Source organism: Aureobasidium subglaciale (genome assembly GCF_000721755.1).
Source record: "Aureobasidium subglaciale EXF-2481 unplaced genomic scaffold scaffold_9, whole genome shotgun sequence".
NCBI lineage: Eukaryota > Fungi > Ascomycota > Dothideomycetes > Dothideales > Saccotheciaceae > Aureobasidium > Aureobasidium subglaciale.
This window is the reverse complement of record NW_013566986.1, coordinates 202,577-226,290: the sequence shown is the minus strand read 5'-3', so window position 1 is coordinate 226,290 and position 23,714 is coordinate 202,577. Positions and strand designations below refer to the sequence as shown.

Sequence of the window (23,714 nt, the reverse complement as noted above, 5' to 3'; positions counted from 1 at the left end):
TTGCTGGTCAGAGACAGCAGCGCTACGGGCCTTCCGTCTGTTCCGTCCACGGCGACTCTTTCACGCACACGGCTGGAGCAGCTTTGTCGATTGCAATACCCGTTTCATCGTAGTCGGCAGTGTAGTCTTTGGCTTCCCAGGTGATGGCAGCACAAGCACGTGTGCCGTCGAGAAACAACGGGCGCGTGGCCGAAGCAGGTGGCCGTTTCAGCAAATTGGCAACTGCGGGAGCCCAGCCAACAGCACTTCGTCATTGCTCTACATGGAAAAACCGTTGACGCACTCCCCTTCGCCGAACACTCGACTGCTGTAGACTGGTGTTTCTTGGACGACGCCCCCTTGCCGTTAGCATAGTCAAGAGGCAAGACCCTTGACCATACCTTGGTGGGTCGCCAATCGCTGGCGCGTCTCGCGCGTTGAGCCCGCCGCCAGCGTTCTACTACATTCCGAGCGAGAGCATCGGAAAATGCGCTGAACGCTGTGAACTGAGCCGCTCCTACGTAGTCATTGTCGAGATTAGAGTAATAGTGCAACGGTCGAGAGAGAGAGAGAGAGCCATTCGCTCGAGTATAAAGTGGAAAGGGCGCGCATATTCCTTCCACTCAGCAAAGGAGTAGAGCATCAATTATCCCCAAGCTGAAACACGCGAGGGAAAGGGTTCTTCCACACTCCAAGACCTGTTACTACTGCAAGGTGAGTCCAATCCGTCCTTTACCCTCCTTCCACCATCTTCAAAAAGGGCCTGTTCCTTCCTCCGTCTTGCATTCTTGCCTGTCACGCGCGTTCCCTTCTCTTCACCAGCTTTGTCATTCTTTGTTTCTTGTTTCTTCTCGGCCGAAGCCTTGTTCACTTGATCAATACAAGTATCTTGCTGGACAACAATACATTTGTGTCGTTGTTGCTGTCAGGTGCTATTGATTCCAGACTTTGAAAGTCAGAAGACCGGAATCTGCGAGACTGTTTGCCCTTCAAAAGCTTTCCATTCGCTTCGTTGTTTTGAAAAAATCGCCTATCACATTCACACTTTTTCTCCCTCGACAACAATAACATCAAAAACAACCTTGAAGACTTTTCTCAGTGCAGGCACTGATACAGCGACTTAGTCTTCTACACCCTTCAAGCTCTCCTCCTTTCTCAACTCTCAATAACAAAACAATCCCTCCAACCTCAATATCATGCGCGCAATCAGCCCGCTCTCGCTGATCAGCGTTCTGACCGCCTTGGTCACATTGCTCCTGGTGTTGTCGCCATCGCAGGCGGTGGCCTCCCCTGTATCGTCGGTCAAGAGGGCCACGTCCTCAAACTACTGGCTCGCAAACATTAAGCGTCAAGGATCCGTCGCATACGGAAGCGACTCTTCTTACGCCGTTTACCGCAATGTCATGGACTACGGCGCCAAAGGTGATGGGTCGACGGATGATACGGCAGCAATCAACGCAGCGATCTCGTCTGGCGGCCGATGCGGCCTGGGCTGTGACAGCAGCACAGTTACGCCTGCTCTAGTCTACTTTCCTCCTGGTACATACATGGTCTCTCGACCTATTGTCATGTACTACTACACCCAGATGGTTGGAGACGCGCTCAATTTGCCTGTCCTGAAGGCTACTGCCGGTTTCCAAGGTATGGCCGTCCTGGATGCCGACCCTTACGAAAGCAATGGCGCGAACTGGTAAGTTCTGACACACTACTTTACAGCCATTGACCATGCTAACCAGTCGGAAAGGTACACTAATCAGAATAATTTCTTCCGTCAGGTGCGTAATTTCAAGATAGACTTGACCGGTATGCCTCAAACAGCTGGAGCGGGTATCCACTGGCAAGTTGCTCAAGCCACATCGCTCCAAAACATCGTTTTCAACATGATCCCTGGCTCTGCCTCCAAGCAGGTCGGCATCTTCATGGACAACGGCTCTGGTGGCTTCATGAGTGACTTGGTCTTCAACGGTGGCAACTATGGTGCGTTTTTGGGCAACCAGCAATTCACCTCCCGCAACTGGACCTTCAACAACTGCAACACGGCGATCTTTATGAACTGGAACTGGGCATGGACCTTGAAGTCGGTCTCGATCAACAACTGTGCCGTCGGTCTCGACATGTCTAACGGAGGGTCTTCAAACATTCTGATCGGTTCTGTTATCCTCATGGACTCCAAGTTGACAAACACACCCATTGGTGTCAAGACCTCGTTCACCTCGAACAGCTCTCCCAACACTGCCGGTACTCTCATCATCGACAATGTTGACTTCTCCGGCTCGACCACCGCTGTCGCTGCCGCTGACGGCAGCTCTATCCTCGCTGGTGGCAAGACTGTCACGTCATGGGGTGAGGGACGTCAATACTCCGGCACAACCGGTTCTCGCGTTCAGGGTGCTCTTGCCGCGCCGTCCAAGCCTGCTGCCCTACTCGATGCTTCTGGCAAGTTTTTCGAGCGTTCTAAGCCGCAGTACGAGAACCTGCCCGCCAGTGCTTTCATCAGCGTCAAGACATTCGGTGCTAAGGGCGATGGTGTCACCGACGACACTGCCGCTATTCAGAAGGCCATGGCTGGTACTGCCTCCAACCAGATCCTCTACTTCGACCATGGTGCCTACGTTGTCAGCAAGACCATCAGTGTTCCCAACAAGATCAAGATGACTGGTGAGATCTGGCCTCTGATCATGGCCACTGGTAGTTTCTTTGCCAACCCTAGCAACCCTCAGCCCGTTTTCGATATTGGCAGGGCTGGTGAGGCTGGTGCGGTAGAGATCACAGACCTTATGTTCCAGACAAAGGGCGCAGCTCCTGGAGCTATCATGCTGAAGTGGAACATGGCTTCCGCCCAAGGCGCTTCGGGCATCTGGGATGCCCACGTTCGTATTGGTGGAAGTGCTGGAACCCAATTGCAGAGCGACAAGTGTTCCAAGAACCCCTCATCGACAGCTGTCAACACCGCTTGCGAGGGTGCCTACATGCTCTTCTGGGCTGGCACCAAGTCCGCCGGTGTCTACCTCGAGAATACCTGGTTTTGGGTTGCTGACCACGAGCTTGACCTTCCTGACCACAATCAGATCAACATCTACAACGGTCGTGGTGTCTACATCGAATCTCAAGGTCCTGTCTGGCTGTACGGTACTTCCTCGGAGCACAACGTGTTCTACAACTACGAAGTGCGCAACGCCAAGAACATCTTCATGGGTATGATTCAGTCCGAGACTCCATACTTCCAGTCCAACCCCAAGGCCCCTGCCCCCTTCGTGCCTCAACGCCCTTCGGATCCCACATTCTCGATCTGCTCCTCCCAGAACCCTTCAGCACCTTGCTACAAGTCCTGGGGCCTTCGTGTCATCGACAGCACCAATGTCTTCATCCATGGCCTTGGTTTGTACTCTTTCTTCGAGAACTACAGCCAGGATTGTGTCGCCACGAACAATTGCCAGCAAAACATGATTGGTCTTCAAGGTGTCAACAACAACCTCAACATGTATGCCGTCACCACAAAGGCATCTGTCAACATGATCACCTTGGACAACGGCATGGCCGCTGCTCTCGATGCAGACAACAGAAACGTCTTTGGCGCCACTGTTGCCTACTACCGCAGAGGTGGTTCCACCGCACGCGATTGCGACGACGAGGACGAAGAAGTTGACCAATGAGTGTCTCACCCATCTTGAAACTTCTTTCTTGCACAAACAACAACAACAACGCTTCTTTTCACACATCTCCGGTAGATGTGGGAACTCAAGCCACGATTTCGATTTCATCCGGAATGATTTTACTAACGAAACAGCATCTTTGATTTTAACAACAACAATACCCCTCACCGCGGGTCTCGGAAATGAAAGAGAGGCAGTATACGCATCAGTTTTCATGGTGTTTTTTTTATGGAACATGGAGAGCAAACAACTGGCGCGATTTTTCTTTCACACAACTAAGAGAATTGATGAAATGCATCTTTGGGAGGAGTTTTGATAATTCTGAACAACACAGGACCTCGAAGGTCAAATGGATACAAAATAAGTGGAGGAGATTCATGCATATATGCATTGGACAGAATGGGTCCAAGGTGGAGGAAACAACAATAACGACAAGCAGAAACAGAAAACAGGCAGGCCACCTTTGGTAGTTAGTGTAGTAGCATAGCGAAGAATCATCAACCACACTGACAAGTATTTTTGTCGTCATTGAATTATCTTGCCATCCTTCCTTTTGCATTATGAGTATAGTAACAATTGGTCTGTTTGTCCATGACATGAGATGGTGTACCCTCCTCAGAGCTTGGTGTTGGTCTCCATTCAGATTCAGAGGGTCGTGTGGGAGAGAGAGGTAAAGGCCAGTACGAGCAGTCGACAGAGGAGACGAATGGAAGATTTATTACTGCAAAGCCCACGCACTGCCCAATAAACACATCTCAATTTCATTCAAGTCGTCTGACAGGGTCTGCAATGAACCAAACGACACTGAAATTTGGAAAGTATGGCCCCCAGCTCCCCGGATAAGAGAGCATTGCCCCTGCCTGCACTCTGCGATGGTTTGTTTGTACGTGTCTTTCCCTGCCTGAATAATCGATCGGCATGCTCCAGGCGGTCACTGAACTCCGACCATGGCACGGTGACGTCGCCAGTGTTTCTGGAGTCATGGAAATTCGTTGTGATATAGTTGTTTGGATGGCAGTGGAGTAATTGGAATTAGCAGATGGTATGCATGTTCGATGGACGCCGCTTGAACAAGTCGATAGAGAAAGAGTAACGAGCATCCCAGAGATGGCGACAGAGATGGAGGTTGGTCGCTCCTTTCCCCTGCCTCATTTTTCCACTCTGCTTATGGGAACGCGTCTTGAGTCGAGTTTGATCACGACATTGAAATATTCCCAGGTAGGGGTTGTATTGCATCAAATCTTTTAGGTTGGATACAGAGCTACGTGCAGTACATGGGGGCAGGATATACTGCTTTTGTGCAGAAAGCACAGTTGGTCCTACGTTCATTTGCCTAGGTCAGATTCTCCCCAGGCGGTGAACTGTATCTGGTAACATCAGACTGCCGTAGAAACTATGGCCAGTATGATGTCTGGCTGTAAAGCTGCTCGATAAGCATAATTTGCGCGAGAATGGTTGTGGTCACAGCCGAGAATCAATCTCATGATGTGTTGTGCGTTCTTCAAGTTTTCTGATAGACGCCGAACTTGACGACCTCTACTTCAAGAGTCTCCATGTCCAGCAATAGTAGTTCTCCAGTATCCTTGAAGCGTGGCACAGATATAATTCTGCAGCTTTGGCCATCAGGACCTTCAACGACAGTGGACTCGAAGCGAGGCTGATTGCCTACAATGTAGACATGCGGGGTCGCTTCAAGAACAAATTGGTCTTTGTCCTGGAAAGGATAGCACCCTAAAGGTTGTCAGTATTGTATCAGGTGATGGCAGTGTAAGTCAACTTACATAAAGTGTCTGGAGCAGTGGGTGCGCATAGCCTCCAGCGTAATGTAGCCTCGATCATCTCCAGACGATCATCACCTTCAACGTATTTGAAGACATCATCGATTGGCTGACCTCCAGTAGCCAAGATTTTCCAACCATCCACATCACCTTCCCACGGGTTGGTCACAGTATCGAACCAAGCTGTGTCTTCCGAGTTGGGAGCAGCCATGTAGGCTCTACTTTTTGGGAAGAGAGCAGAGTGCATTGGCTGTTGAGGCAATGATGCGTGTGTAGGATCCTGTTCGCCAGGTATCAAGGTGATCGGTATTGACGGCAAGAGAGACTCAAGCAATGAGTCTAGATGGTCCGTGGGAGCAGGATTATAAGCGGATGCATCGTAGCCATACTTCTTGACAGCAGATGGCTTCTTGGTCGGCAAGTCTTCTGCGACAGGGATGGGATTCGCCGACGACAAAGAATTGCCAGCAATGACGAGGCGTGATATGCTCGATATCTTCTCTTGTTCGGCTGGTGAAGTAGCCTCGCCCAAGAGGTACTCGACAAGCAGGTCTAAAGACATGGTGTCGCCAGTGTCACCACTAACACCCAACGTTGAGACGATGGCAAGCTTGCCGGCCTTATCCTTCTTCGCAGCCTTCTTCGTGTTTGTGGCGTCGGCCGGGCTCTGTGACCATCGTGCGGCTTGAGGTGCTAGCTCAGGTATTTTCAGATCAATGACTTCAAAGTCGCCATTCGAGTTTTCGGTGCCCATGACGGCTACGATACACCCAGTCACTAGAAGACACGAGCTGAGAAAGCTGCCTGTCAAGCGTAATCGACCAGATTCGTCTTCGAGCATGATTTCATCGCTGTCTCCAGAAGTGAACTTCAGCCGAGGTGGCGGCGCGGCGATCCAGTGCTACAGATCATGTATCAGCACAGTCTAACAATAAGCAGTTGCGCGTGAACCTTACATGTTTTGAGATGTCGTCGAGAATGTTGGGCTTCAGAGGCATTTCCATGTAGACAGTGCCGGCCACCCAGACCAATTCACCTTGTCGTACATCGAGCACACGGTCGACTTTGTGCACCTCGTCTCCGCCAATCTGCAGCTATAGTCTTAGTTTCCTTTCGATCAACTCGTCTCGAGCTTGCTGACCTCAAAGCCATCCCATGCTTCACTCGCAATGCGCTCTACCGCAGGCTTTAGTACAGCCAGTCTGGCAAAGTACATGTCGGCATATTGTTGTTGGTAGTGTTTTTGCTCGCCTTTCGCAAGATGGAAGGATCGGAGTGGATTGTAGCTTGACGGCGTGCGCTCGAGAGTCTGGTGTTCCTCATTCCTTCGACCAATGTCAATTTCTGCTGCCAGACGTATCTAGGACCAATGTACTTACGATGGTGGCTGTAGCAGCACATCGACCGGATCTGAAGGCGCCATTTCGCAATAGAATGTGTTGCAATTAAGTGCAGGGCTGCAAGATTGTGTGAGAGCTGCTTGCCCGCGTCAGGAGGAGACGCGTCGCAACTTCCGCTTCTGACGCGTTTCAATTTCATTTCCCTGTTCGGACCACATTTCATTCTCGACGCTTCCTCGGCTTGGTCATCATGATCGTACATCTATTATACAGAGAGGAGTTATCTATTTACAATGGGTATATGGCAACAAAATCAACTTTTCGCTTTTTACACTGATGCAGCGATCGCCTCGACCTCGGCCTCCGAGACGGCAGCACCACCTAGGCCGATCTCTTGCACCTTCCAGCCTTGGGCCTCATCAACGAAGCTCTTGCGAGTACCAAGAACGGCCATGCTACTATTGGACATGCCGTTCACCAAGAAACGTTCCGCTGCGTCACGGACCTGCTCCTGTGTGACGTCCAAGAGCTGCTGGCGGCGTGTTTGCTCCATGTCGGGAGTCACTCCGCTGACGAATCTAGTCATGCCCTCTTCGCTCACACTTCTGGGAGCATCAAGTGCTTGGAAGACAGACAGCTTGGCGTCCTCAAGGTCACGATCGCTCCACTTTCTCTCCACGGCCCATTTGCCAACGTTGTCCAGCACCTTGATGGTGTTCTCGGGGTTGGGATCACGGTAAGAATAGAATCCAAAGACACCGTCCAATGCGCGAGAGTAAGCACCGCCTCCGTAAGCGCCTCCACGCTCACGGATCTCACGATGCAGATGCTTGTGTGTGAGCAGTTGTGCTAGTACAGCCAAAGGCGCACCTGAAGCATCAGTGTAGGGAACTGTAGGCAGGGCAAGACCAGAATAGTAGACCTGGTAAGGAAGAGTGAAGAACGACTTAGCGGTACGCGTCAATGTCTGGGCTAGTTGCGATTGAGACGCCAGCTCGGATGACGATGAGAATGTGCTCTTAAAGAAGCCTTTCAGAGCAGCCTCGTTGATGCTGGTAGACTCGGCTCCACAAGTGATGGCGACTCTCATGTTGGGAACATTGGACGCAACCAACTGCTGGATGGCCTTGAGTGGCTGTATGATATCGTCACCAATCTCGGAGAGTGATGCGAGAGAGACCATGTGCTTGATCTGACTGATACCGCCGGTCTGCTCGAGCAAGCTTCCGTGAGCGCTGATACCCGCCTCAGCAACACGTCTGGCGTAGGCGTGACCCGATTCAGCAATGGTATCTACACCGCCACTAGCAGCGCTCTGGACTAGCTCGCGAAGAGAGGCCTTGGCCTTAGGTCCGTCGAAGTCGGTCTCCAGGATGATCGTTCGGATCAAATCATACATCGCAGGGACGTTTTGGTCAAGCGCGAATCCGGACAGACTCAGACCCTCTTCACAAGTTTTGGTGTTGGTTGGAGATGTGCATGCGTGGTAACCAAATGAGACACCACCAGTCTTGAGCTTGATAAGATCCTCGATCTCCTCCATCGACTTGGTCTTTGTTCCAATGCGCATTAGTGCATCACAAAACAGAGGTATAAATGTGCGCAGCTCGGTAGGCAAATTCTTGAAGATGCTGAGAGCTCTGAAGTATGTCAAGCCATTAGTAGGAGCTTCTCTCCATTGCACCTTGACATCATCAAGGAAGTCTTGACGTGTCTCGGTCATGGGCTTGGTGCGAGGAATATCCTTGACATGGACAGATGGCAAACAGCTCAGATCTTGTTCCTGCATCTGCTGCTCAACAAGCTCCAACTCTCTCTTCTTCAGCTGATCGTATGCCTCCTGCTTCGAGCCATAGATCTTCTCGGCCTCAGCCTTCTTCGATGCAAGTCTTTGTGCTTCTTCTGCGAGGAGATCTTCGCCGTAAGTGGCAGAAGGCTCCATGGTGAAAGTCAGAGTGTTGTCGTTCAACAAGTACTTCTCCAACAAGCCCTCAAGGTAGCCACCCTTGGCACACTCTGCCTTGAAAGTGTCCACAGTCTGCTGCCACGCCAGAGCATCGAAAACGTCGACGCCGTTGAACCATCCAGGCTTCAGGCGCTGGATGATTGACATTCCAAAGTTTGCAGTCTTGTGCTTCAGGCTAAGCTCAAGCTGGTGCAGGATACCGTCAATCTTGGATGGGTCGAAGCCCTTTTCTCTGACCTGGCGCAAGGTTTCGGAGATGGCTTCCTTGACCTTGGGGACATTCTCCTGCTTGACACCATTGAGACCAACCGAAAAGACACCACGCTTACCTGAGCCGTCGAAGCCAGTGTTAGGCGAGAAGTCAGGACCCAGACCGGCTTCAATAAGGTTGCGGTATAGAGGCGAGCCGTAACCATCCATCAACAATGAAGAGATAATGGAGAGCGAGAAGTTTTCGAGGACGTTAGATGTTTCTCCCATAAGCCATGTAACAGAAGTCTTGAACTGAGAATCGGCAGGGTTCAGAGGATCCAAGGGCCCCTTGACGGTTACAGAGCGCGGTCCGTTGTCGAGGCTTTGAGGAACCTTGATGTCCGAATCTACAGAGATTCGCGAGAAGCTATCGAGCTCCTTTCCGATGGACTGGAGATGCTCGGTAAGAGGGAGATTTCCGTAAGTCAAGACTTTCGCGTTGCTAGGGTGGTAATGGTCGGCATGGAACTTCTTCAGTTGTTGGTAGGTCAAGTCAGTCATCTTTTGAGGGTCACCACCAGAATTGTTGATAGCAGGGAACAAATTCTCGTGGAAGCGAATGTAGTAGAGGTATTGCGAGTCAGACATTTGGCCCTTCATCTCGTTGTACACAACACCCTTGAAGATAATGTCGTCCGAAGAAGGGTTCTCGGCTTGAGGGTTCTCAGGACCAAGACGCCATCCTTCCTGTGTGAAGTCGTGCTCTTGGAGAAGAGGATGCAGAGTAGCGTCAAGGTAGACACCCATGAGATTCTTAAAGTCTTGGGCATTGGTGGTAGCGAAAGGGTAGGTGGTGTGGTCGGAGGAGGTGAAAGCGTTCATGAAGTTGGAAAGCGATCTCGGTAGCATCTTGAAGAAAGGATCGCGAACGGGGAACTTCTGGCTTCCGCAAAGAGTTGTGTGTTCCAGGATATGCGGAACTCCAGTAGCATCGGGTGGATTTGTCTTGAAGCCGATGGAGAAGACATTGTTCTGATCGTCTCTAGCAATATGTAGGTAGTCGGCGCCGGTGCGCTCGTGTGTAAATTGTAGAGCAGTGAGCTCAAGTTCTGGCACGTGTTTGGCACGCTTCAAGGTGAATCCATGCAACTGATCTCCGGGCTTGGGATAGTTGGACAAGTCGGTCACCGAAGCATAACTTCGTCGCAAGGCCGGTAGGTTCGTGTGTGAGAGGCGGTTTGGCCTAGTCGCTAATCTGTTGACTCCGCGCAGCATGTCCAAAAATATCAGTCCTTTAGCTCTGACAGGGCTTAGTTGAGTTGAGTATTTAAGAAGGAAGGCGAATACTCAGATGCTCACAAGGCAGTTGCGCACGGAACATTGGATGACGGGCTGGAGAGAATGGCCCAAAGTGGCCAATCAGGTGGGGGGAAACGCTCTTTCCGTTTCCCGCAACCTCTTTGCACTGCGAGACCGAGTCTGATAGTCCGCCCGGCACACGACATACGACCGTGAACGAGTGCTTACGAACGACCCGGCAATTCTTGGATATCCCAGTTCGCCCATTCCTATCGTCCCAAGGCTTCTGCATACCATCTCCGCTCTCGCGCCTGGCTTGCAGCAGTTCCCGTCCGAAACCCCTCCTGCGCAATTGGATATACATACGCCATCCTATCCCATTGCTCTATCGCTATCCCGACTCGTAGCTCGCTACCTGAAATCACCTGCTCGACCCTGTTTGCGCCACAGAGACAGGCATACCCGGATTTTCGCTGTGCCCGCCTGTCTCAGTGCGCCAATCCCAACCCGCCTGTTTGCGCCTCACTGCCCCCGATGCAAGCACCATCTCGCTCTACACTACCCCGATAGACTATTCTTCTCGTCTCTGAACTATGGCTCAAGTCGCGCCACAACACCAACCCCACAGCTCACGCGCTTCGCCTGCATCTATCCACGAACATCGCGACGATGCTCCATTGCCCGCCGCTCCACCACCGCCACCGAACAACACCTCTGCTGGGAAGAAGCTCAAGGCCAAGAAAGGTGTCGCCGATACGAATGACGCACACAAACAGCTGCAGGCGAAGATTGCCCAGCTAGAGCAAGATGCAACAGGAAGGGCTGAAGAAGATGCGGAGATTGGTGTGTGATGTGCAATCGTCGTTGGTCGCAAAGGGCTATACTGACAATGACAGACCGGGAAGTCAAAAAGGCAAACCGCGATCTTCAGAATCTCCTTCAATCTATGGACGGTCCGATAAGCAAGATGGAAACCGTTCAACGAAAGTACTCGGAACTCTTAGCAGAAATGAAAAGGACCGAACGAGAACACATCAAGGCGAAGAAGCGAGGTGACCAGCTGCAAAAAGACAAGGACACGCAGCGATCCGAACTTACAAAGGCCAACTCGATGAAGGAGAAGCTGGAAAAGCTCAGTCGCGAGCTGACCAAGGAGAACAAGAAACTCAAGGTGCGCCCAACACGACTTTGTCAGAGTGAAACGGTTATTGATTGCGAAAGCAGGAGGATCTTCGCGAAATGAAGGAAAGCGCAGCAGACAAGAACGAAGAGCTGCACCGTCGACTTGAAAGGATGGTAGGCGACGTTGAGCAAGTGATAACCGATCGCAAGCTTCCAGACCGACCAGCCGGCGAGATGGAAGAAGACAAGCTGTACGCCTCCCACTCTGCACCCCATCCTACTCTCCACTGACACCAGACAGCTTCCGAGAAAAGTTCAAATCCTTCGTCGAACAATACGAAATGCGCGAAATCCAGTTCCACTCACTCCTCCGATCAAAAGATCTCGAAATCCAATTCCATCTCGCCCAACAAGAACGACTCCGCAAACAACAAGATGCAGAACTGAACAAGTCGCATCAGTTGACCCGTCAGGTATCTACCTTTTCCCAAACAGAGAACGAACTGCGCAGTCAGCTGAATATTTATGTGGAGAAGTTTAAGCAGGTGAGACTTTCTTCCAAACATGCTGCCCTCGTCCATGTCTTTTTCTCAAAAGTCCCCGTCCATCTCTGTCCTACAGAGCCCCCGCCCGCATCTGTTACCAAGAGTACCTCCGCAACCGCCCATCCGATCAACTTCCTCCCCACTTTCGAACTTAGGCAGTGCCATCTCACTCACTGACCGCATTAGCAGGTCGAAGACACCCTCAACAACAGCAACGACCTGTTCCTGACGTTCCGTAAAGAGATGGAAGAAATGAGCAAGAAGTCCAAGCGCTTGGAAAAGGAAAACATGCAGTTGACACGCAAGCAAGAGGCCACCAACAAGAACATCTTCCAGATGGCCGAGGAACGTTCGCAATCACAGCAAACCATCGATCGCCTACATAAAGAGAACGAAAAGCTGAAGAAGCTCTGCCGCGCCATGCAGACCAACGGTTACGGACGCGCAGATATGGTCAACGCCGCCCCTGGCGCACCGAATCCAGCACATCACCCAGATCAGGAAGAGGAGGAAGACGACCTTGCCGAGACAGACTCTGATTACGACGAGTATGACGAGGATGAGGAGGGAAGCGGCGAGGCCGAGTACGACGACGACACCGAGGACGAAGCTGTGGATCAACGACCTCGGACATATGGTCCAGTACCACCACCCCCTCCGCCGCCCCCGACAGCCGACCTTGCTAATGGTGAGAATGGCAAGGCTCGACAACAACCACAGCCAGTGAATGGTGTGAAGCATTGAAGCAGGAGGAAGCAAGTCAAACAAACACCTTTTCAATGATTTGTTGAAACTACAACGTCGCGACGTTTGTCTTTTGTTCGAGCATTCTTGTCTCTGGTCTTTGCATGTGAGAAAGCACCTTACCATATCCACGAAAGCACCGATAGATTATCATTATCCTCTCCATCTGTCCCCTCGAGCATATCCTTCCCTCCGTATCCACCCATTTCCCCCACCAGCACCAAAGCGTGAGGCAGATACACTATCAGGCGTCAACCAACACAATTCTCCATTGTTGGTATCCGACGAGACAACCGCGCAAGATCAATAATTCCGTTCTTCTCTCCCCCCGCCTCTTTCTTTGCCTTTCATCATTTTGTGACTCTTGACTTTTCGCTCATGTGGTCCTGGTGTGAAATGGAAAGGGAGGATGGGAATGAGGGCTCGGAAAGCTCTGGCTATTACAGACCCGCCTGACTTGAGTTGCACGCTGGCGGACTAAGTTTCAGAGTACAGTTATGACGAATCGATTGGGTATATGTGAGGCAAAGGACAGCTGAGTTGTGAGAGAAGGGAAATTGAAGCCTTTTATACTTTGAAAGAATACCAGAATTCCCAAAAGCGTCTTGAGAACAAAGAATCAATATTTTTCCGTACAGCACTTGTCAGTATTTGTTCAGTCACGTTTGCTTATGGACACTCCATGTAAGAAGGGGTCCCGCTACTAATATTAACCCTTCCAAAGTCATTAGTCTACCAAATGTACAATGAGGGCTACGATTGGTTTTCCTTCAAGCATCTTATAAGGGACTTGCTGTTAACAAGGCATGTAATCACTTCCACATTGACACGTATCGAACATCATGATTGTGGGTCTACAGTCATTTCTCGGAATCTCGGATCGCCTCCAATTCTATCAACCGAAAGCACGAAAAGGCCCTTGAATGTTTTATGGCTGTAGCTACAGCGTCTGTACACCAACAGGCTCATGATATGATATATACCATCTAGATTGGACTGTGTTCATCAGTACAGGATTAGTGGTGTAGTGGTAACATAATCGCCTTCCAATCAACGATTGCGAGCGATTGCTGTGGGTTCGATTCCCGCCTAATTCAGTCTTTTTGCACCTCTGAATTGGCCAAAAGGCGCGGAACGACGCCCTGGTTTCAAATCTGCAATAAAATCTCGATTATCTTCAATATTGGTGGAGTTATGGTCGAGTCATGGTCGAGTCATGGTCGAGTCCATGTTTTGAAGCCTACTAGAAGTAGACTCTCTTTTGGCGACGTGGCTTCGACAGTAATCTTGCTGTGACAGGCATATGGTCTGTTCATCAGCTTCTTGTTGCGGCTTTAGACCTCTAGAGTGCCTAGCAAATCATTTCCAGGTCTAACCAACGTTCTTCACATTATATGCGGAAGGCTTCATCTTCCTTATCCTTCTGTGTCGAATTGAAGCCCGAGATTTTCTTTGAGAGGCTCCGTAGCTACAATGCGCCTAAGGCCGTTCTTTGTTGTACGGAAGAATAGGTGGGCAGGCTTCAAACAACGCTGGCTAGGGATCCCAGTCTTTTTGCCCTGACGACGCACTAGTGAATTGGACGAGTAGTCGCGATTATAGAGAACAATGAACTGACTAGTTGTATGGCAAGACAAAGGCCAGGGTTGCAAAGTGAGATGGTCATTCGCAGTCGGGATCGACCGGGGCGGGCAATCTGTGCCGCATAAGGCTGGGAAGTTGGAGGATTGGGGTACGTCACTGGTGATGACGCTGCAAGTGTCTGGGTGAGCTCAATCTTCTGCAGTCGAGCTCAATGGAATCAATTCCTCATCGCCATCTACCTACACACACGAAATGTCTCTGAACGCAGAGCCCGCCGATGCACAGGAGCGACAGGAACAGCACCTGCCGCCAAAGTCATTCGCTGACGCCGCCCACGAAGCTCTCGAAGAGCCGGAACAAAATGGCCAAGGCTCAATCAACGAAGACTCAATCAAGGAAACTCCGCCAACCCGGAAGCTGGTCAGAAAAGGCAGCATTGAGCCTCGCCCACTTCAGGAGATGCTAGATGAGGAGGAGAGACAGCCCTCGCTGCCTTCAACGCCTGTCCAACCCCGCCGTACACGTTCAAAGAAGGATAGCAAGTCATGGGCAGACATGGCAGAGGAGGGCATCGATACCAAGTCACACCCCGTCATTGACCTTCATTCTGGCGAGACCAAGGGCGATGGTGAGGAATTCACCGGAGAGGGTCACAACGAAGCTCCCAGAAGTCCGGCTCAGATCAATCGACCTCACAAGCGCACATCCTCAAAGTCTTCCAACAAATCAATGAGCCCCAAAAAATCTGTCGCAGAAGGTCTGGGTGGTCTTCAGCAGAAGCTGGTCTACGAGAAGTTTGAGGGTTCCGATGGCAAGCAATTAACCAGTGTGAAGCCTGACGACTCGTACGAAGAGGCTTTGAGAATAGATGAGAAGAAAGATCCTCAGCAGGCAGAGCAGCAACCCGCGTCATCTAAGGATGAGCTCGTCAGTGGAAGAAGGGCTGGAGCAGGTTGGGAGTCGTCGGCGTAAGTTCCTGTGCATCCTAATATCATCTTGACACCACTGACAAGCACTTCAGCATAAGATGGGCGCCACTCAACGTTCCTCTCCAGCGTCGCCTCCAGACAGGAATGGTCCTCGTTCACACCCTTTGCATCGCCCTCTTCCTCGCCGCCTTCTTTGTCCTCTGCGCCGTTCCTGTCCTTTGGCCCTTGCTGCTACCCTACCTCCTCTACGTCCTCTTCTCCAAAGCCGGCACCTCTGGCTCGCTCAGATATCGTTCCGAGTGGCTGAGACGTCTCCCGGTCTGGTCGCTCTTCGCTTCATACTTCCCTGCCCGTCTCCATCGTTCGCAAGAGCTGCCTGCCACCCGCAAGTACGTCTTCGGTTATCACCCGCATGGTATCATCAGCCACGGTGCCTTTGTTGCCTTTGCGACCGAAGCTCTTGGCTTTTCTCAGCTGTTCCCAGGCATCACAAACACTCTCCTTACCCTCGACTCGAACTTCCGCATCCCGTTGTACCGCGACTATGCCTTGCGTCTGGGTCTCGCCTCGGTCTCTCGTGAGAGTTGCGAAAACATCCTCTCCAAGGGTGGTCCCAATGGCGAGGGCATGGGTCGTGCTATCACTATCGTCGTTGGTGGTGCTCGCGAGTCACTAGATGCTCAGCCCAATAGCTTACGTCTTGTGCTTGCTCGTCGCAAGGGTTTCGTCAAGCTCGCCATTCGCACGGGCGCCGATCTCGTCCCCGTGCTGGCATTTGGCGAGAACGAGCTTTACGAGCAGTTTGATCCTCAGGCACACCCCACCATCCACAAGTTCCAGCTGCTGGTCAAGAAGGCTTTGGGTTTCACGGTACCCCTCTTCCACGCACGTGGGGTCTTCAACTACGATGTTGGCATGATGCCTTACCGACGCCCACTCAACATCGTCACTGGTCGTCCCATAAATGTACGCAAGCAGGAACGCCCTGACTCCAACTACGTTGATGAGATCCATGCACAATACGTGGACGAGCTGAAGCGTATCTGGGATGAGTGGAAGGACATTTTCGCCAAACACCGCGATGGCGACCTCGAGATCGTCGAGTAAATTCTTTTTTCTGTCACGGCTCTCTTCATTCACTTCATCTCCAACAATTCACATTTCGAAGCTTGACGTAGCTCTCGTCAATATTGTATTCTAGAACACAGCTTAATGATTTCCCAATGATTCATGCTTAAAATCAGTCGAGGTTTTATAAGTATAATAACGAATACTCATTATATCTTCAACAGCCAGGTTCCGTCACAACTCCGTAGTCTGGATAATGCATTGATAGTTCTTCAGTCCACGAGTCATGGTGAAAGTAGAGATGAAAGAGGTCATATTGCAATAATCCCGAGCTACGTCATCACAGAACTTGAATCTGTAAATGTTTCAGTGGTGTAATGGTTAGCACTATCGCCTTCCAAGCGGTGAATCCTGGTTCGATTCCTGGCTGATACAATTTCTTTTTGTCTCTTTGCAACAAGCTCTTGCTTGTGTTGTGTGGATGCTTCTCCCTATGCTGCTAAGCTCGTTTGAGAGTTTCCTATAATATTTTGGGAGTACTTGAGGCTTCAGTCTCACTCCTGAGGCCTTGACTTGAGACTTAAGGGTCGCAATCGCGGGAGCTTGCGATCTAGGTCGCGAGCCGATGCTTTACCGCGAAGCCGGTACGGTATAGTATGCATGCACGTGTTGTATAATAAGAATAAGAGTTATAAGGCGCATTTTTTTCTCTGACCTTTTCAATTTCTTTGTTTCGGACCTTTGGGGACGATTCTCATCATCTTGTTTCGAAGGTTCTTGTCAATCTAGTCCTATGTGGGGACTTGTGTGTGAAATGTGTGATGTGCAAGATCATAGTCCAGGTCGAGTCATCCGGGAATCGAAAAATCGATATCGTGCTCTCAAATTTAGCCCGTCAGAGACCTAACTCGCACGGAAGTTCGAAAATATGTGGGAGAGCCCATCAGTATCACAATGGTCAAGATTCCATCTACCGTGCGGTCGCTATCGAATTTATCTGTCTTTCATACATGGTTGAGGGCACCACCCTGAGATGAACGCCTGAGGCACCAACGATTACAAGGTTGAAGCACATTTGACTCATATAAGCGCAACATCACGAGATGCTATCAGATATGAGTCGAAGTAACCAGGACATCGATCCTTCCGTGATTGTGTATCGCCATCTAAGATCTGGTGCCTGCTGAGGATCCGCAGTGGCACATATCGTCGCACGCATGTACTTCCAACACCATTACCTCTACTACGTGCCTTACGCGTTGGAGACGCGTCCACCCAGCCATGCGCTTTCTTGTTCCCACCATGACGAATGTCCCGATTGTAATGACCGGGAAGTCCAGATCCCTGAGTGAGAGCTCTGATCAGAACGCCGAGTGTGTAAGTTGTGTTACTTGTAGCCGTTTATTGGAGTGGCAGAAGCCACCCTGTCGAGGATGACCCTGTCGACGTCACATTGTTGTCGAAGGATGGTACATTGGAAGCCATCAACCAAATGCCAACCGCAGACTTCCGTCACGCGAACTTGCTGAAGACCCGCCTGAATTGTAAGGTTACAACGAACTATTCCTTTCTCGCACACGACGTCGGTGGAATCTTGCACCATGAGACTCTGCCGTACTGCCCCGTGGATCTGTAGTTCTGCTGAACCCGAGTAGACAGGTTGAGTCAAGCGACGTTGTGCGGCTCAAAATCTCCAATTACATCGAGCAGGTTGACCCTGAAATCGATTGCAGTTCTGCACGTCATTCAGCCCAAAAACCAAAAGGTGGTCATTGACAGGTGTTTGGCGATGTGTTTGTCGTCTGCCAACTTCGACCTTCCCAGTTCCAGACTCTAACCACATTAGGTTATTGCCCAAGACTGTACGCTTTGGTATCCCATGTTGTCAAAGAGACTCGAACGTGTCTCGTGGGAGAAGCATAGAAGCGAGAAATTAACAACATAGTCACATATCCACTCTTCTCGAAGTGTGAAATTCCATCGTCGCTGATCTCCCGTTTCCAGAAAGAGAAGACCTCGTACTCGGAGAATCCTACGGATCGCTATATCGCACTCGCAACGCAGCGAAGCAACTGAAAGTGTAGCCGGGGACCTGTCCGAGTTGGGATGTCTGACTTCATCAGTGGTATAAGTCTACACGCTGCGCACGCAAGCGGTATTTCGAGATACAGGTGAAACGGTTTTGCATGAGTAAAAGTGACTGTGGCTGGCTTTTGATGGGAGGTATAGACGATGTGGGCTCTCGCACAATAAACCATTCTGGGAAGTTCAGACGGTACCTGCAGCTTTTGACGAGATTGCCATGCCACAAAAACCGTCGATGCATATTGCGATGAGCTTGGTATCAAAGAACCCGTGGAGTGCTCTGACAATCGACAGGCTTTCGCCCAGAGCTGCATGGAGATAGTCAGCCGGTCGTACACGTATAAATCGAATTGGGACCGCACGACAGGATGAGATCTGCCACCTCCAAGGCAATCTGCTTGATCGTCGACGATGTGAACGGCATGCGTGTCACCAGCCCTAGGGTTACACAACCTTGTGATAACAAAACACTTTCATAGCACAAACTCAGGCTCTATACAGCTCTGCCGCCTGGTCGATTCGCACCAAATACAATAACCTAATGCGGAACTTCAGGTTAGACCAAGCCTCCAGCCGTCAGATCTGATGAAATCTACCAAGCATCACACAAACGGCAGCGCCCACGATTGCGCACCTCGTATTCTTGCAACGGAATGAAAAGAGAGTTGTCAAACGGGCAGAGTGTTGCGCACTCAAATCGAGAAACTCTAAAAAGTCATGTCGCCGTGGTCGGACAACAGTAACAAATTCAAGGTTGGAAAGCCAAAATGCGCCGTATTTGTCAAAAGTGGGCAAGATTGGGTGTTGAAGCCAAGAGGGCACGGCTATTCTTTGCAGGATATACAATTAGGGTCAGAGAACCTTAACCAAATATCTATTCTAACGTCGGATGGTCAACTCTCTGCTATTCGCAAAGCGGGGTCCGGATGTTTTGCTTAAGCAGATGCCGCATAGAATTTTGTTGGGCGATTTATCTCATTTCGATTTTTCTTCCAGAAGAACTCGTGGTGTAGAGAATTGGGAAGGAGACAAGAGCGGTAACATGGAACTTGGCAAGAATAGGCTTCTTTGTGATAAAAAATGTCCGATTGACTTTTGGGTATAGATGGATGCTTTTCTAAATCTAGTATCTACAAAGATGATGATTGCCAATAATGTTTTGGACTTGAACAGAAGATCGCTAATGATGCCCAACAAAGAATTGCAAAGATAGTAGAAATAATTAGCGTATAAGGTCTGAACTCGTAAAAGACCGAGATAGACGGTACGCGACCCGTGAAAGAGGTATTATGCAAGGTGAAGTGAAGTAATGCAGATGCGGAAGGATGCAGTAGAGAAAAGATTCTATGCAGTGTCGAAGGTCTTGACTCTGCAGTGGCGCAGCTTGTCAAGGACGGTGAAGTCGACTCCATGTTGTCTCGTGCAGACAGCGACGGCATCGAACTCGAGATCCAGACGACCAGGGTGGAAGCCGGCGTGGTCAAGCTTCTCGAGCCATGGTACCTGAGCTTGCTCGACAAGAGGGTCATGGAAGACGAGGCGAGAGCAACCGAGACGTTGCAGCTCAGTTGCGAATGCAAGACCAGGAGAGTAGCTGAGAACACTCTGGCCAGGCTTGAAGCCGATGCCGACGACGAGGATGCGAGGGCCAGTAGGGCAAGCAGCACGAGCGGCGCAGCGACGGTGAAGCTTCTTGGCCAAAGCGGCGGGGCGGTTGCGCATCAGCTTGGTAGCACGCTTGAGTACAGGCAAGTTGGGGTTGTTGGAGAAGAGGTAGAAAGGGTTGACAGGGATGCAGTGACCACCAACACCGAGACCAGGACGGAAAGCCTGGTAGCCGTAGGGTTTCGTTGCGGCTGCGTCAATCATCTCATTGGGGTCGATGCCGTGAGCGCGTGCTGCGTCAGACATCTCGTTGACGTAGGCGATGTTAACCATGCGGTAGCAGTTCTCGAACAGCTTGGTCATTTCAGCCACTTCGGGCTTGCTGACAGGTACCACTTGTTCGAAGACACGAGCGTACAACTTGTGGATGATGGAGTTCGAGGCAGGAGTGAGTGCTGAGATGATCTTGGGAATCTGCTGGGCAGTGGGGAAGGTGCGACCGGGATCGACACGTTCAGGAGACATGCCGCAGTGGAGGATGTTTTGGTAGGGGCCAAGAATTTGACGAGTGGTGCCGACTTGCACACTGCTCTCAATAACGATAGTGTTGCCAGGTTGAACGTGCTTCAAGACCATGGCCAAGGCGCTGATGAGATGGCTCAAGTCGACAGTGTTGTCGGCCTTGAGAAGGGTAGGGACTGAGATGAGATAGGCAGTAGCTCTGTCCAAGTAGGACTCGTCGTTGGTGAGAGTGACATTGGGCATGTGGCCAAAGACAGGTTGCAATTGTGCAAGGCGTTGGACAGAAATGTCGAAACCAATGGACTGGTAGCAAGTACCAAAGGACCTGAGCAAATGTTCGCCGACATAGCCAACTCCGACAACACAGACCACATGGTCATGATGAGCCAAGGTGCTGGAGTATATTAGCATGGAGAAGGAGATGGAGGAGAAGACGGGCGACACTCACAGATCGAAGCTGTCGTTGCGCTGCATAGTTGAGAAGCTGTTGTTGCGTGACATGGCTGTCGGGTATCGTGCCGAAGATGATTAAAGTTGGATTAATTGATTATGATTAGGTATTATAACGAGTGAAGAGAGGAGTATTAGTCGAAGGGCCAAGGATACGAGTAGATCGAAAACCGCCAGGATCTTCGTTGCCCGGTGCACAAGAAATGAGATGAGGATGGAGAAGTGGGACAACGAAGATCTCTCCGATACTTATACTGAGATGTCCCAGGGAGAGAATGGATTTTTCGATATAGGCCAACGGATAGGCCCCGCCAGACTTCTCGGGAAGGCTTTGGCGATAGATGGACTCTAGTGAAAAGAAAGATCGATAGTCAAGTTTCAGCGGTGTTGTAGAGAACCCTCATAGAGTTCCTTGTAGGATGCTGACCGCGCTCCAGATACTGAAACCGTTGGAGGGAAAGAGGTACCCGTCCCTCGGCCTCAGAGCAATGGTGCGGGTTATGTCAAGAAAGCCTCGATTGCCATGACCTTGAGGCATGTCGCCGTTGACCATAGCACGCGAGTTTGTCTGTCAATTCCAACGGCGCAGCAACTCAGACATCAAGCCAGACACTTGCAAGCAGGGACCTCTCCAGACCTTTTACCGAACCATACCGGCGGTATCCCTCTTCCAGAGACAACATAATCAATATGGCGCTCCAGATCGGGACAACCTCCTGTCCTGCCTACAAGGGACTGGCAAGGAGCGGAGCGTCCACTTGGTAGAAGTAGAAAGTATGGTCAGTTGTGTAGCCAATCTGAACCATATCAACACGTGCAACGGCACCCGATATGAGCGGTCAGTTGCATAGTCCTTGCAAGGGACGAGTGTTGCACGTAACTTCTGCCGATGGTGGAGCTCGATGTGCCTGACGTCTTCTGATGCCGCGGACATCTCACGTGTGTGTATAGCAGTTAGTCCCAACGGCGAGAGACTAGTAGCTTGTAGTCCACAGTGCCGGGACAAGGCCAACGGCTCGCCTAGCATCACAACGCCTCGAACGTGAGGGCAAAGGATGCGAGAGGCCATGTCCAGTCACGGGAGATCTGCAGAGGGAGGGAAACTTAGATTCTTGCCTCACAATTCAGAAATCAGAGCCAACGCTCGGCAGACCAAGAAAATACAGGCAACGATTGGAAGAATGAAGATGGTGTTGCTTCAAAGCAGTATAAAGGTCGTAGTCCCTGCTATTGTTTCTCGAGCACCAAGATAAGCATAAGCATTCAGCTGATGAACAAGGTGAGGCGTCTTGGAGTTCATACTTGGCCGTGTGTTTTGTCAAGGCTTCGAAAAGCGCCGCACGGCTAATGGCCGTCTAACGTCCCCAGAGTGGCGATGTTGCTTATTCTCTCATCAAAAGCACGGCAAAACAAACGGTGTGTGCGCGAAAACCCGCTGCCTTCATGCTAGACCGACTGGCCCCTACTTCGATTGAAGTCGAATTCGCTGTATGGAACGGATTGGAGTGGGATATCTGGCAAGGTGATGAAGCTCGAGGTTGAAGCCATGGTAGGTCAGAGGGTAAGCTCGTGTTACTCACGTGGTGATGATCGTGGGAAAAAGTCTGGAGACGGGCCGACGCGGGGACCGCCGCCGGCATTTCGCGGAGCTTGGACTCTTACATCATTATTGGAGAAACGTTCAATTGTTCGCAACTGCATTCAAATGAGGTCAAGCTCTTTCCGCCTAAACTTGTAAGAACTAGACCCTGTGTTGATTGCGGAACCGGAGTATGCTACCGGAATCGTGCCCTTACCGAGTACCGTTGGGACCATCTCGACCTTTTGCTGTGGTCTATTGTAGCGTGTCGACTGTACTTGTCTCTCAATACCCAATATCAGCAACGCTGCGGATGCTCCGGTCGCTTGCACTCTCCGTGTTATGTTCACCAGAAATACAGACCCTGAGCCGCAGACCACCCAATGGACCGCACGAAACTTATTCGGATGGCTAGGTGGCTGTCCTTGAACCGGTCGTCTTGAATCAGTCTTATCGAGGTGGAAAAAGTTATGACCTTCTGTATCTGGCCCCTGGTCTGATAAAGTTTTGCTGGACTATCCTTGCTATACGCCCTTGTCATGGCCGGACTGGTGACTGCTTCCAGACAGCACACACTCCTTTCGGCAGGCATGTTGACGCATCCTCTCATCTGGTCCACAAGCTTTACGATGTATACAGCTGCTTAAGCTGGGTCGGCTCACAACAGGTGGCATCTGTCGGATTTCGATTACTATTCGCTGTGGCAGCTCACATGAGTGGGGTAGTTCCACTATGCCCAATGCAGCGGCTATGCGAGCAAAGCAGCAACGGATCTGTCGAGGAAAGGAGAGGGTACCTCCATAGAGTCCGATGCTGGATGCACCCCTTCGGCTGAGGTCCAGCCTTCGAACCAACAAGACTTCTGTAGATCTGCACCCGCTTGCGTGAGGTGCACCAACGCGAGCCTCAACTGGTCCAAAGTTTGTATCTCAGAAAGTGTTCTACGTGGAATCCTCAGTCAATCATGAAGAACCGATGGTATGTACAGACCGACAAAGGCGAAACCCGATTGCTAGATTAGGACTAGTGAGACTCGATTAGAGGACCATGTGTTTAGTATGAACTTATGTCGAGCTGTGATACCTGTTACTAGACGACCCCCCTGGCATGCAGAACCGGGACGTTGTATTAACATCAGCCCAACCGATGGGGGTGTTCTCGGTGTTGCTGGTTTCGCTAGAGCGAGAGACGGTTATGTCTGCAGTCCGGACAGTGTATAGAAATAATCTTTCCAAGGGTTGATATCATGCATGCGTCGTGATCTGCAGCTAGTG

The 23,714-nt window shown here is 50.8% G+C and overlaps 6 protein-coding genes across 6 annotated transcripts; 4 read left to right on the top strand and 2 right to left on the bottom strand.

Annotated features, from left to right (window-relative positions):
- Positions 1 to 1,175: 1,175 nt before the first annotated feature.
- Positions 1,176 to 3,632, top strand: AUEXF2481DRAFT_65056 (glycoside hydrolase family 55 protein; the record flags this gene model as incomplete). The annotated part of the gene is made up of 2 exons (XM_013488806.1): positions 1,176 to 1,669; positions 1,724 to 3,632. The coding sequence occupies 2 exons, from the start codon at positions 1,176 to 1,178 to the stop codon at positions 3,630 to 3,632; spliced, it is 2,403 nt and encodes an 800-aa protein (XP_013344260.1).
- A 1,501-nt stretch (positions 3,633 to 5,133) lies between these two features.
- AUEXF2481DRAFT_29072 (uncharacterized protein) lies at positions 5,134 to 10,183 on the bottom strand (the record flags this gene model as incomplete). The annotated part of the gene is made up of 6 exons (XM_013488677.1): positions 5,134 to 5,363; positions 5,414 to 6,311; positions 6,367 to 6,498; positions 6,552 to 6,757; positions 6,790 to 7,012; positions 7,106 to 10,183. 6 exons carry the CDS (start codon positions 10,181 to 10,183, stop codon positions 5,134 to 5,136), a joined length of 4,767 nt encoding a protein of 1,588 aa, XP_013344131.1.
- A 617-nt stretch (positions 10,184 to 10,800) lies between these two features.
- Positions 10,801 to 12,618, top strand: AUEXF2481DRAFT_29071 (uncharacterized protein; the record flags this gene model as incomplete). Its single annotated transcript, XM_013488676.1, has 5 exons — positions 10,801 to 11,050; positions 11,104 to 11,378; positions 11,432 to 11,580; positions 11,631 to 11,874; positions 12,064 to 12,618. The coding sequence occupies 5 exons, from the start codon at positions 10,801 to 10,803 to the stop codon at positions 12,616 to 12,618; spliced, it is 1,473 nt and encodes a 490-aa protein (XP_013344130.1).
- Positions 12,619 to 14,157: 1,539 nt separating this feature from the next.
- AUEXF2481DRAFT_679142 (uncharacterized protein) lies at positions 14,158 to 15,132 on the top strand. The gene is made up of 3 exons (XM_013488870.1): positions 14,158 to 14,350; positions 14,405 to 14,959; positions 15,037 to 15,132. Exons 2-3 carry the CDS (start codon positions 14,455 to 14,457, stop codon positions 15,039 to 15,041), a joined length of 510 nt encoding a protein of 169 aa, XP_013344324.1. The 5' UTR covers positions 14,158 to 14,350; positions 14,405 to 14,454; the 3' UTR covers positions 15,042 to 15,132.
- Positions 15,133 to 15,203: 71 nt separating this feature from the next.
- AUEXF2481DRAFT_65045 (uncharacterized protein) lies at positions 15,204 to 16,238 on the top strand (the record flags this gene model as incomplete). Its single annotated transcript, XM_013488804.1, has 1 exon — positions 15,204 to 16,238. A coding segment is annotated over one exon (1,035 nt), but the record flags the coding sequence as incomplete, so codon positions are not given.
- A 3,390-nt stretch (positions 16,239 to 19,628) lies between these two features.
- Positions 19,629 to 20,912, bottom strand: AUEXF2481DRAFT_29068 (uncharacterized protein; the record flags this gene model as incomplete). Its single annotated transcript, XM_013488675.1, has 2 exons — positions 19,629 to 20,805; positions 20,860 to 20,912. 2 exons carry the CDS (start codon positions 20,910 to 20,912, stop codon positions 19,629 to 19,631), a joined length of 1,230 nt encoding a protein of 409 aa, XP_013344129.1.
- Positions 20,913 to 23,714: the final 2,802 nt, after the last annotated feature.